The following is a 15,000-nucleotide window of genomic DNA, read 5'->3' as shown; positions in this document are numbered from 1 at the left end:
CTATCTCCCAATTCCCTTGTACCAAGAGCTTTACTCATCGAAGACCGTAATTGAGTCAGTAAATTCATCTCTAAACGTTAGTAATGTACCAGAGATTACAAAGGAAGAAGCAGAATTCGCTCTAAAAATATGGAACCAGGAAAAGCTCCTGGGGAATGGATATATCTATAAATCTTTTGAAAGACGCAGGGAAAGAAGTTCATATCAAAGTAGCTCAGTTGTACACCCAGTGCTTACGTTAAGAAAGCGTTCCTGAATCGTGGTGCAATGCGATAGTGATTTTGCTTCATAAAAAAGGAGACCAGGAGGACCTTAGTAACTACCAACCGATTAGCTTGTTATCAAATGTATAGAAAATATTCTCCAAGATCCTTACAAATAGACTAAGTCAGGTTTTAGATGGAAACTAACTGAGATAACAGGCAGGCTTTAGAAGCGGATATTCGACTCTAGATCATTTGCAAACAAAGAACCAACTAATCGAGAAAACGATAGAATACAATATACCTCTCTGTTTAGCTTTTGTAGGTTACGACAAGGCCTTTGATTCGGTAGAGCAAATAGCAATACTAAACCCGCTACGCAAGCAAGGTACAAATGAACAGATCGTAACGGTTCGAGAAAAGATTTATGCGAAAGGTACCGCTGTAATTCGACTACATAAAAATACAAAAAATATAAAGATCGTGAAAGGAGTACGGCAAGGCGATACAATTTCACACAAATTATTTACAGCTTGCTTTGAAGAGATTTTCAGAAGGTTGAGTTGGGAAGAGAAAGGTTTGAAGATTAATAGCGAATACTTGAACCACCTAAGATTTGCGGATGATATTATTCTTATTTCAGAAAGACCAGAAGACTTGCAAGATATGCTGAGTGATCTGAATATGGAAAGTCTCAAAGTAGGTTTAAAAATGAATAAGAATAAAACCAAAGTAATGTTCAACACGAAAGTTTAGAGTAGAGATTATAATCGATGGTGAGAGTCTTGAAGAAGTTGAAGAGTATAATTATTTAGGACAGATGGTGAAAGTGACCAAAGATCATGATAATGAAATAAAAAGACGCATTGCAATTGGTTGGAAAGTGTTTGGTAAGTATAATAAAATCCTGAGAGGCTCTCTACCTTTATGTTTGAAACGTAAAGTTTACAATCAATGCATTCTGCCAGCAATAATCTATGGGTGTGAGACTTGGAAACTGACTAAGGTGATGGAAACAAAGCTAAGAACTGCACAGAGTAGAATGGAGAGATCAATGATGGGAATAACGCTGAGAGACCAAAAGAGAGCAAGTTGGGTGAGAGAGCAGACTATAGTGAAAGATATTGATGAGGCTGTAAAAGAGAGGAAGGGTAATTGAGCAGGTAAGTTAGTGCGAACGACTGATGAGCGATGGAGCAAGTGTGTTTATGAGTGGACGCCGCTAGATGGGAAGCGTGGAAGAGGGAGACGAGACAGAAGGTGGAGAAACAAGAGAGAGAGGTTTGCAGGAGTGACGTGGCAGAGGTTGGCGAGGTCGTGTAAATCAGGGAATGCTATGAAAGAGGCCTTTGTTCAAAAGTGGACTCAGGATGTCTGATTTGATTTGATTTGATACACTTACATACACACACACACACACACACACACACATATATATATATATATATATATATATATATATATATATATATATATATATATATATATACATATATATATATATAAGTGGTAGCCTATTAAGTTGGACTAGTAAATGGTTGAATGATTGAAAACAAAGAGTTGTTTTAAATGGAAAAACTTCTAGATAGAAAAATGTTCCTCAGGGTTCCGTTCTTGGGCCACTTCTATTTATAGTATATATAAATCATATAGACCACGGATTAAAATCTACTGTTTCCAAATTTGCTGATGGTACAAGACTGTGCGGAATGGTAATTAGATATTCAAGAAGACTTAGATCAATTACAGCAATGGTCTGAAAAGTGGCTAATGAAATTTAACACAAGTAAATGCAAGGTAATGCACATGGGTAAAAATAACAGTACGTACGATTACAAGTTATTAGGAAATTCGTTAACAAAAGTGGATAGTGAAAAGGATCTTGGCGTAATTATCAGTAACGATCTCAAATCATCCAAGCAGTGTATTTCAGCCTCTGGGAAAGCAAATAAGATTCTAGGTCTGGTTGCGTGATCTTTTGACTTCAAAAGTCCATCACTCATTAACAAGCTATATAAATCGTTAGTTCGTCCACATTTGGAATATGCTGTTTCCATATGGTCACCGAATCTCATTAAAGACATTGATAGATTAGAAAAAGTATAACGGCGAGCCACAAAACTGATTCCAAATATCAAAAATAAATCATACGAAAATCGACTAAAACATAGGAATCTGTTCTCCCCAAAAATGCATAGACTCAGAGGTGACTTGATACAGGTCTTTAAGATTCTAAAGGGAATTGACATCAAAAGTGACAAAAATTTTACACTGAATGAAAATCAGACAAGAAACAATGGTCTTAAACTATCCAGAAATATATTTAATTTGGAAGTAGGTAGAAACAACTTTGCCAACCGTGTAGTTGATGAATGGAATAAACTTCCTGCAGAGGCAGTGCAATGTAGTTCAGTTCAAAGCTTTAAGAATCATTTAGATAAACACCTAAACAAAATGTTGTAATGACTATAGTTTATTTTATATTGTTTATTTATTTATTTGTTTTGTTATCATTTGTCTGTTTGTTTATTATTATTTGTTTGATTCTCATTTATTATTAGTTATATATCAATTTATTATTATTTACTATTTACCTGTTTGTTTATTATTTAACTATACCTATGCATTTATTTCTGTATTTTATTTATTATTTACATTATTATAGTTTTTATTTATTCATTTATTTATTTTTGACGAGATAAACACCATATGAGCACGGAGCCTTTATTTGTACGACGTTTCGCTTATTACAGCTTTTTCAAGTACTGGAATTCTGGAATTCAAGAAAAGACCACCTCGCTTGCGCGGGATCGGGTTTTGTGGGAGGGGAAGAACGTCTGTTAGAAAATGAAAAGATAGTAGTGTATAAAAGAGGGCTCTTGCCACCGGGAGACTCGCGAGCATTTAGGGGCTAGATTGTTGTCATGGCATAGGAGGACTTGACCAGGAGCTTGGAGGGAAGCGCCCGACGCCGGAGGTTAGGAGGTTGGGATTACCAACGGGGTTACCAACGGGGTTAGGATCACCAACGAAAGTTGAGAAAATGGTAGGAGGCGTAGTAGTAGAGAAAGGGGGAAAAACGGAAAAATCTTTAGTGGGAGGTAAACTGAAATGAGAAGATGTAGTATAAGAGAAAGTGTGAAAGGAAGCGAATTTTAGTCGAAGAAAAAGGAAGTGTATATATGTTTGTGCGTGGGATGCGGCTATGTTCGTGAGAGGTGTATGTGTGTAATTTACGGTTAGTGAGTAGATTTCATTTCCCCCGCGTTTAGAGGGACGTTCCTGATTAGCCCCAGGTAAGGCATGAGGATTCCTGTTTTACCCCAGGTCAGGTTTTGAGTAAACGATATTATTATTATTATTATTATCATTATTATTACCATTACCATTATTATTATTACATTATCACCAGTCAAGCTGGTGAAGGGGTGTGTTACTTGTTGGTGCGATTATACACGTTTTATCGTGTACACCGCACGTGGGACGGGCGCAGCTGACAGATAGTCTGTACGGTGTGGTCTAGGTGTAATATGTTGTATCAGATGTTTGTGTTTGGCGTGCAGTTTTTCTAGGTGTCTTGAGTGAAGTTTGTGTTTGTGTTGGTTGAGTGGACGGATGTTGGAAATTTGGTGTAGAGACTCAGTGGTTCTGAAGTCGCTCCATCGCGAGCCCGTGATGAACTGGACAGCGGCATTCTGAACCTTCTGATGCTCGTAGTTATTGGTGGCACATGTCAGCTGGCTTAGTCCCGGGGACTGGCACAGAATCGGTCTGACGAGGGCTAGGTACAATCGACGTTTGGTTCTCAGTGTTGCAGTTTTGAAGCGTCTGAGCCTACCCAGCACAGCCCTAGCCTTCGCTCCCTGCTTGCGGAAGTGTGGGGTCCAGGTAAGGCCACTATCAAGTGTGCTACCCAGCACACGGGTATGGTCCTTCGCTGGGATGTTTTTGTGTTGTTTATTTTAAGAGGAGTGTTTGTGATTGTTCTGTTGGTTCGTTTGCAGCGGAAGTGTACAGCATTGCATTTCGACGCGTTGGTCTTAATGCGCCACTGTTTGCTCCCACGCGTGTGCCCCGTCTAGGATGTTTTTGCATTACGTGTAACGCTCCCTGCAGCGTTTTGTGTCTGCTTATTGGTTAGTGTCGTCCGCATACGAGAGAGTTAGAGCCTGGTTGCGAGGATAAGCCGGCTCTGGCAGGTCATTCGTATATAGATTGTACAGAGTGGGGGCAAGGACTGACCCTTGCGGCACTCCAGCCTTCGGCACAAAAGGTTGGGACAGACAGCCCCGCCACTTTATTCTAATTGACCTGTCGTCCAGGTAGTTGCAGAGCAACCTTGTGAACGGCAGGGCAAAGTCGAAGTTGTGGTACAATTTGTACTTCAGGCCTTCGTGCAGACAGCATCGAATGCCTTCTCCACATCCTTACAAACCAAAATGGCCTTACCAGGGCGACCGTCTGGCGGTCTTTGAACCCATTGAGTGATTATGGATATTACGTCTTCTGCACCGCGCCCCGGCCGAAAAACCAAACTGGCAGTCCCTCAGCACATTCTCCGTCTCTAGGTACAACGGTCAGGCGGCGGCTTAAGACGTGCTCGAACACCTTTCCAAAGTACTCCAGAAGGGAGATGGGCCGATATATGAAAGGGGGGCGGAGGCGGGTTTCTGGGGTTTAGGAATGAGGATGGTATGGAGGCCTTGAATAGTTGTGGGAAGTACCCAGAGGCTAGTGAGCTAGTACACAAGTTGAGATACAAATGCTTGAGATTAAATAAGGGGAAAGGAGGGAACGGGGAGAGAAAAGGGGGGGAAGGAAGAGGAGGAGGAGGAGGAGGAGGAGGAGGAGGAGGAGGAGGAGGAGAAGGGGGGGGATTGGACACTGGGAAAGGATGAGAATGCTGGCCCAAACGTCCGTGGGCGAAATGTCCAGAAAGGGTGGTTTAGATATTTAATATTTTGCTGGCCATGGGTATTAGGGGAATAATGTGAGGCGAGATATTAAACATGCCCCTGTTTTGTTCAATAGTGTTCGTTCCTTGAATGATTGCTGCTTCTAAACACTTCCTGCGGATTTTGTCTGGTTCCCGTATCAGCAGCTCTGCATTCTTCCAGTCCATAAGATGGTTTTCCTTGTTTCTATGTGTCACACATGCATTGGTGGTGACATCATGCCTGACGTCGTAACGGTGTTCACGTATTCGTGTATTCAGGTCGCGTGACGTTTCTCCGATGTAAACTTTATCACATCCTGAACACGGAATACGATAAACACCGGCTTTGGTGCCCGGTGTCTGGTTGTTGTGTATTTCCGTCTTCGTGTTTTTTTTTTTTCATTATTATGATTTTCTCGTATCTGACCTAGATATGGACCAAAAGGTCTCCTGTCGGCATGCTCCGCCTTTGCAATCATATATATATATATATATATATATATATATATATATATATATATATATACACATACATATATATATATATATATATATATATATATATATACATATATATATATATATATATATATATATATAGATATAGATATAGACATGGATATAGATATATAGATATATATATTTATATATATATGTATATATATATATTATATATATATATATATGTATACATATTATATATATATATATATATATATATATATGTGTGTGTGTGTGTGTGTGTGTGTGTGTGTGTGTGTGTGTGTGTGTGTGTGTGTGTGTGTGTGTGTGTGTGTGTGTGTGTGTGTGTGTGTGTGTGTGTGTGTGTGTGTGTGTGTGTGTGTGTGTGTGTGTGTGTGTGTGTGTGTGTGTGTGTGTGTGTGTGTGTGTGTGTGTGTGCGTGAGTATACAGTGTTTGATGTTAACCAGAAGAAAACCTGAAGAGTACGTCATCAATTCGGTAAGAACCCTTTTGCTGCTGACTAGGTGGAACAATGGAGCATACAGTAAAACAGCCACCTGGTAGCAACCAGAATATAAGAGAAAGTGTCACCTGGTACGGAAGGGGTTAAGGGGAACTTATCAGAACCTGCAACCTGAGGCGCATGACTTCCATAAAGAAATATATATATATATATATATATACAAATTATATAAAATAATATAAAATAAAAGTGAAAGTGCCACCCAGTACGGAAGATCACCCTAGAACGTGACTCCAAGCTACAACGACCTTGACCGTTTTCTTCGAAGAATCATCTTCCTCTGAAGACCTTTGGGAGCTCCCGCCGATGTGTGTGCACCGTGCTTTGATTGATATCGTGTACAGGTTTGAGACGAAGATCCCCGTGAAGAGCCAAGGCTTGTGGTGGTTTTGCAAGATGGACAACAAGCCTATCCAATTTCAAATCCCATCAACCCCCTTACCTCCATCAAGAGGTCTACTAATTGAGCCCAAGATCTCCCTTTACCAATTTTAACTGTATTTGTTACATCTTTTCAAACACTGCAAAGATGGCAATAGGCAACTGCTCCCCACTGATACACACTGATACAACACAGACAACAAACTTGTCTGTGTATATCTGTGGGAGGTTCCAAGGACCGTTGCTGGCCACTGTGGTGCTGCGGCTTTCCACTTAGGCAGCAATTGACTACTTGATTGACCTCGTAAAGGGGACGCCCTCGACAGCCCTCCCGAACCGACGGAGCACTTCCTCACCCCGGACCACGTCATGACTGCTTGAACTGAACTCCTAACAATGGAATGATGGCGCCGCTGACTGGACTGACAAGGACCTTAAGGGGGATGGAGGGAGGGGGGGGTAGGTGTGACCTTCGTAGGAGAGTCAACAGAAGAAACAACGCAGATGGACTTCCCCCTGCAGCAGAGGAACCTACACAAGAGTACCTCCTTCTTATTCCTGGCGACTTGAATGGTTTTATCACGCCTTCGGATCTTGACACAGCAGGAGAAGTAGACATCCCCAAGGAAGTATTGCCCTGAGCAGGACTCATTACTCCTGAAGATCTGCTACCAGAAGCAAACTGCTTCCTCGTTCCGTCTGGGTTCCTACTCCAGAAAAAGTAGTTCCTACTCCAGCAGACACGGTCAACTTTGCAGGCTTCGATACCTATCGATCTTGTTGTGGGAAGTCATCGTCTTTCTCCAGAAGACCTTATGATTGGAACGGACCTGTCGAGATTGGATGACCTCTTGTTACTCCAGAGTCTACTCTCCTCGCTTAATGAAGAGATGACTAAGGTGAGGAACCTACGCCAGAAGGTGCTCAGTGGCTGCGGCCAAAGCCGTCACTTTTTTGCCCTACGTGCTTTGGGGACTATTGGGGCAGATAATCAACAGTCACTGCCGGGAATAAAAGAAAAGTGCGGGGTTCGGACTCACAACTAAGCGAATGCCAGACTGTAACCATTACTAACCATCACCTACCACGCACGTGATCCACATGCTTGCAACATAGCGAGACTCCCCTCTTGCCTACCTTGCTTTCCCACAACACATACATCTAACGCAGCAGAATTCAGACAAAACAGGATATCGTCACGGACATGTCAAATGCCACCAGACTAACCAATTAAAAACCCTTTATTATAACTGCCCCTTATTATATTACCCATAAGCTAACATACATATAACATACCTAACAACACCCACCAACTATACGACTAACCCTCATATATAAACTGACCCCAATGTATAGAATAGCGAAACTAACCCCTTTACTTACAACAACCCACTAACCCCCTATATTAACCTACGACACCTATGTCACGAACGCCAGAGCTGGGCAGGTCAAGAGCCTACCAGCCAGAGGGCTGAGCAGTGTGATAAGACTGCCAGCCAGGTGTGCCCTAGGTCAAGGCCTGGCACTTACTGTATTTTGCCCACAGGGCTCATTTGTAGTTTGTTCTATTTCCAACCAGATTCCTTCATTGTTAATAAATAGAAGAAGCTCCTGTTTTAGAGTTTATCTCGCCCGCATTAATTCCCCCTTATGTAGCCTACACAAACCAAAAGGTTACAAGACACCGGCACGCTTCCGATTACGCTCCCACCGACTGATGAGATAGTTACCAGTGGCTCGTTACTCCCACTGACATGGCAATCTCGGGTCATCACGTGACCCCAGACGACCTGGTGATTACAATACGACCTGATTACCCAGGAAACAATTCCCGAATGACCTAAACTCGCTCTAAATAACTAACGAAGTGTTTTCTCTTGACAGACTGATGTTGCCTTCTAAGAACAAACTCATGTTCGTTGTCAAGTTCAAATGGACAGATGAACTCGTCGATATGAAGCAAAACGGACCCATTAAAATAAACTGTGACGCCCACCGGAACTGACCAGTTCAACTGACTGACTGAACGGACAGTTGGCCTGAAGTCCTTTTGACTGAAAAAGCATCATCGTCTGTAATTTCCAGCACGCCTGAAATGACAATTACAACGGAAACGGTAGCCTTTAACGTTTTGAATAAGAACAATGTCTGACACTATAACTGAAACACTGACACTGTCCTGGCAGCCACGAGTAGAATTAAAATTGTTTCTAAAAGAGTTTCTGAAATGTTGATCCTTTTCGCTCCGAAGGCCACCCTGAAAGCCATTTCATTCAGAAGAATCAAATCGCCCGGTTTTAGCCAAAACAAAATATTGTCACCCTCATAAAGTAATTACCGAAGTCGTTTTTCGCCGATTTCTGGATTTTCGCCTGAGTAAAGTCACCATCGCATGGCGTTCCTAGATTAAAACTACATAAGGAGTAATGTTACGTGCGTTTATAAGACAATAAAATGAGGAAGTTTTTTTTTCGATTTCCAGAAAAGTTGGAAAATGACTTAAGCACTTTTTTTTATGAGGCTGGCGATACGAGTCGAAAATTCATTTGTGTCTCGTCTGTCCACTCGATCGAATCAAACCGCCCAGCGGTTGCCCCCAGACGATGTTATTAAACGGAGGAAATACACACACACACACACACACACACACACACACACACACACACACACACACACACACACACACTCCATCCCGCTTGCACATGAAAAGGATGAAGGAATGACGTCACCTTAACGAGTCTTGAGTGAACTACTTCCCTCCTTTCTATAGTTCTTACTAACTATAGGGACTATAGTTTGCAGTACTCGGGCCCGCAGGCCCGCCTCTATTGTAGTTTCCTCCCTTAATTGGGCAGAGGATAACTTTTTTTTTCAAGTGACGAAGTACTTACACTGGAGACGAAGGTGTTGCCGTTCTCGGAAGGCGCCAGATCGAGAGCCATGACGTCACCTTGGTGGCTGTGAAAGCTCTGCAGCAATTGGCCGGACTCTACATCCCAGAGAGCGCAGGTTGAGTCCCCTGAACCTGTCAGTATCTGCAACACGAAAATAGTAATAATAATAACAATAATAATGATAATAATAATAATAATAATAATAATAATAATAATAATAATAATAATAATAATAATAATAATAATAATAATAATAATAATAATAATAATAATAATAATAATAATAATAATAATAATAATAATAGAAATAGATAATAATAATAGAAATAAATAATAATAATAACTAACAACAACAATAACAACAACAACAATAACAACAACAATAACATTAACAATAACAACAACAACAATAATAATAATAATAATAATAATAATAATAATAATAATAATAATAATAATAATAATAATAATAATAATAACAACAATAACAACAACAACAACAACAATAATAATAATAATAATAATAATAATAATAATAATAATAATAATAATAATAATAATATTAATAATAATAATATCAATAATAACAATAATCTATCTATATACCGAAAGTTTTTTTTTTCCCATACAAGGGAGGTAGCCAAGTCAGAGGCACGTACCTATTTCCACCCATTTCCCTCCCCTCCACCACCCCCTCCACCCCTCCCATCTCAGCTCCTCAAAGATAACGGGTCATCCCTGCATTCGCCAATTGCCCTGAATCAAAAGCAATGCAGCAAGACACAGTTCATCCACAGCAAGGCCGCTTCACTTAATCGGCGACCCCCCTCTCCGTCCCCTCATGCAGAAAAAGAGAAGACGGGGAGAAATCCCTTTGGGATTCGTCATAATATCATTCACACATAAGTACCCTTACCCCCAATCCCCCATCCCTTACTTCCTTGGATAACATTACCATCCATACACAGTCATTTTCCACTCATCCCAATCACTTGCATTCTCACTTCCTTGTTTAATAGACATTCTCCTCTTCCTCAGTGCCCCCTTCAACCTATCCATCCATCTCATCTTCGGTCGTCCCCTCAAGTTCACTCCCTCCACTTCTGCCTTCCACACCTCTTTTACTAATATTTGATCATCCATTCTTTCCATGTGTCCAAACCATCCCAATACTCTTTCATCAATCCTATCTCCCAATTCCTTTTCTATTCCCGCTTTCCTCCTCACCTCCTCGTTTCTCACTCTATCCACCCTAGTAACTCCTACCACATTTATCAGACATTTCATCTCAAACACACTTAAATTTTCCTCTCCGTTTCACCTTAAATTCCAAGTCTCTGCTCCATACAATGACGTCGCCACAATCCCCCCTTCATACAATCTCCTCTATGCATCCATTCCCAGTTGCCTATTTCCCATAACACTTTCTAATCCCCCAAGGCATTTATTTACTTCTCTCAATCTACAATATACCTCCAACTTTACTCCTCCATTTCCTTCCATATGTGACCCCAAATACCTGAAGCCATCCACTTCCTCCAGCCTCTCTCCTTTTAGACTTACTTCCAACTCACTGTCACCCTCTACCCTTGTAAATCTCATCACTTTACTTCAACCCAAATTTACCTTTAACAATCTCCTATCGCATACCTTCCCAAACTCTGTCACTAACTCCCTTAATACTTTCTCTTATCCTGCCACAAGTGCAGTGTCGTCAGCAAACAACAACTGACTCACCTCCCAATTTTTCTCCATTTTCTTTAACCACTTCCAGCCCCCCTGACCATTACCCTTGCCTTTACCTCACGTACCATCCCATCCATGTACACATTGAACAGCCACGGCGACATAACACATCCCTGACACAGTCCCACCTTTACCTCGAACCACTTTCACTTTCCATTACCCATTCTAACACAGGCCCTACTACTCTCGCAAAAACTCTTGCCTCCCTTTAACAGCTTTCCCCCTTTCCCATATATCTGCAAAATTACCCACGGTACCTTCCTATCTACCCTGCAATAAGCCTTTTCCAAATCCATAAAGGCCCAAAAAATATTTTTACCTTTTCCTAAAGCTTTCCCGTATCTCTGCCTTACCACAATAATATACCAATAATATTAATGATAATAATGATAATAATAATGATAATAATAATAATAAAAATAATAATAATAATAATAATAATAATAATAATAATAATAATAATAATAATAATAATAATAATAATGATAATAATAATAATAATAATAATAATAATAATAATAATAATAATAATAATAATAATAATAATAATAATAATAATAATAATAATAATAATAATAATAATAATAATGATAATACATACATACATACATACATATACCAAGGCTTTTTCCCCCTTACAAGGGAGGTAGCCAAAAAAGAAAAGGCATAAAATCATTCCCACCCATTCCATCCCTGAATACATTCCACACCCCTCCACCCTCCCTCTCATCTTAGCACCTCCTGGATGACGGGTCATCCCTGCATCTTGTCCACTGCCCTGGGTCAGAAGCAGTGTCGCAAGACACAGCACATTCACAGCAAGGCCACTTCATTAAATCGGCGACCCCCCCTCTCCGTCCCCCCATGCACAAAGGAGAAGACGTGGAGAAATCCCTTCGGGCTGCGTTAAAACCCGCCCATACACACCACACCACCCCCATCCCCCCGCCCATTCCACCTCATGCATCACAACATCATCCATATACAACCATTCACCCCTGTCTTCTGTCCTCTCCCGTCCTTCCTCAACAGACATTCCCCTCTTCCCCAAAGCCCCCTTTCACCCCATCCATCCACCTCATCCTAGGACGTCCCTTCATGTTCACTCCCTCCACATCTGCCTTCCATACCTCTTTTACTAGTCTTTCTTCACTCATTCTTTCCATGTGTCCAAACCATCCTAATACTCTTTCATCAACCCTATCTCCCAACCCCCTTTCCACCCCTGTTCTCCTCCTCACCTCCTCATTTCTCACTCCATCTAGCCTAGTAACCCCCATCATACTTCTCAGACACCTCATCTCAAACACATTCAAACTCCTTCTCTCTTCCTCTCTTATGTTCCATGTTTCTGCCCCATACAGTGCTGTTGGCACAATCACTCCTTCATACAGTCTCCTCTTAGCATCCATTCCCAAATGTCTATTCCTCATTACACTCTTCAACCCACCAAGGCACTTACTCGCTTCTCTCAATCTACATTCTACCTCCACCTTCACTCCATCTTTTCCTGCCACATTTGCACCCAAGTATCTAAAACTATCCACTTCCTCCAGTCGCTCTCCCTTAATGCTCACTTCCAGTCTGCTGCCACTTTCACCCCTTGTACATCTCATCACCTTACTTTTACCCACATTTATCTTCAGCTTTCTTCTATCACATACTCTCCCAAACTCTGCCACCAACTTCCTCAATCCCTCCTCCGATCCTGCCACAAGCGCAGTGTCGTCAGCAAACAACAACTGGCTCACCTCCCACTTTTCTCCATTTTCTTTAACCAACTCCAATCTCTGACCCACTACCCTTGCATTTACCTCTCGCACTACCCCATCCATGTATAAGTTGAACAGCCAGGGCGACATAACGCATCCTTGACGAAGTCCCACCTTTACCTCGAACCACTCACTCTCTCCATTTCTAATCCTGACACAAGCTCTACTACTCTCATAAAAACTCTTGACAGCTCCTAGAAGCTTTCCTCCTATCCCGTATATCCGCAAAACCTCCCACAGTGCCTTTCTGTCTACCCTGTCGTAAGCCTTTTCCAGGTCCATAAAGGCCAAAAAAACATTCTTCCCCTTTCCTATAGCTTTCTCACATATCTGTCTTACCACAAAGATCTGATCTACACAACCTCTACCCGTCCTAAATCCACACTGTTTCTCACCAATTACTCCCTCTCTTCCTCTCCTAATCCTCTCAATCAAGATCTTCCCATAAGCCTTCCCAACTACACTTAACAAGCTAATAACTCTGAAACTACTACATTCACACTTGTCCCCTTTTCCCTTGTAAAGTGGAACTATACAGGCACTCCTCCAGTCCTCTGGCACTCTACCCTCTCTCCAGCAAACATTAAATAACCTCACCAGCCAGTCCACCATCACTGTACCTCCTTTTATTTTTATTTTTTACATTCTGCATGGCATCCATCCAGACCAGGTGCCTTACCTGCTTTCATCATCTGCCTTCACTTCATCCTTTCTTATTTCTCCTCCATTTTCCTCACTCATCACGGTCATTTTCTTAGTATTTTCCACTGCAGCTATCTATCCCTCCCTCTCTTCCTTCACATTTAGCAACTCCCTAAAATATTCTGCCCATCTTCCCCTTACTGCCTTCTCTTCCGTTATCATCTCTCCATCTGCACCTTTTACCTTTTCTTCTCTACTTGATTCGCCTCCTCTTCCTCTCTTACTTTCTTTCCAAAACATCTTTATATTACTTTCAAAATTTTCTGTCATACTCTTACCCCATTTCACATCTGATCTCCTCTTTGTCTCCTTTACCCTTTGATTTACTTCTCTTTTCTTTTCTTTGTACCTCTCATATGACTCCCTCGTCCTATTTTGTAACCAATCTGTGAAAGCTCGCTTCTTCTCTTCTACAACCTTCTTTGTTTCCTCATCCCACCATTCACTACCCTTTCTTCTATTTCCTCCTGTCCTTCTTGTTCCACACACCATCTTTGCACACTTTGTGACTCCCTCCTTGAACCATCCCCATTCCTCCTCCACACCTAGCTCTACTCTATCCTTCACTCCCTCCCACTCCTCCTTCAGCTTCCTCTTGTACTCCTTCTCTTTTTTTCCTTTTCATTTAAAGAGTTCACTCTAAGCACCTCACGACCTTTTGTCCCTCTCCTCTTCCTCCATCTATCCTCCACTCTCAACTTACCTTCCACCAAAAAATGATCTGATATTCCCCCACCCTCTCCCCTTAGCATATGTACATCCTTAACTCTTCCTATCATAATCCTATTTACCACTACATAGTCTATTAACGCTCTATCTACCACCCTTCCCTCCACCACCCTCTCCCATGTGTACTTATGCTTGACTTTCTTCCGAAACACTGTATTTGCTATCATCAACTCTCTCTCTAGACACATTTCCACCATCAACTCTCCACTACGATTCTTTCCTGGAACTCCACATTTCCCAACCACTCCATCAATTGGATCATTTCCTACCCTAGCATTAAGGTCTACCAGTACTATTACATTGACATTTCTCCCTAAATCCTCTATGCACTCATTTAAATCTATCCAAAAAGCCTCTCTTTCTTCTACGCTCTTCTCACTGCCAGGCCCATATGCACTTACAAAAACCCACATCTCCTTTCCCAGTCTCACCTTCATCCACATTATCCTTGAGGAAACCTCCTTCCACTCCACCACACGTTTACTTACTAGTATCGCCATCCCTTCCCTCCCTCGCCCTCTCTTCACTCCTGATAACCTCCCACTTACACTCCCAAACTTACACTCGCCCTTCCCTTTCAGCTTAGTTTCACTCAAAGCCAACACATCCATCTTTCTTCTCACAAACATACTACCTATCTCTTCCCTTTTA

At 41.5% G+C, this 15,000-nt stretch overlaps 1 protein-coding gene across 2 annotated transcripts in view; it reads right to left on the bottom strand.

Annotated features, from left to right (window-relative positions):
• Positions 1 to 15,000, bottom strand: part of Gbeta5 (guanine nucleotide-binding protein subunit beta-5) — a 69,706-nt gene that overhangs the window by 10,311 nt on the left and 44,395 nt on the right. For both annotated transcript variants that reach the window (XM_076192065.1, XM_076192066.1), the window contains exon 6: positions 9,398 to 9,541. In XM_076192065.1, the coding sequence (XP_076048180.1) occupies positions 9,398 to 9,541 (144 nt within the window). The remainder of the gene's footprint in view (positions 1 to 9,397; positions 9,542 to 15,000) is intronic.

This window comes from Oratosquilla oratoria, chromosome 10 (genome assembly GCF_046742065.1).
Source record: "Oratosquilla oratoria isolate Oo_2021 chromosome 10, ASM4674206v1, whole genome shotgun sequence".
Lineage (NCBI taxonomy): Eukaryota > Metazoa > Arthropoda > Malacostraca > Stomatopoda > Squillidae > Oratosquilla > Oratosquilla oratoria.
Note: the sequence above shows the minus strand (reverse complement) of the source record. Positions and strands in the feature narration are given on the sequence as shown.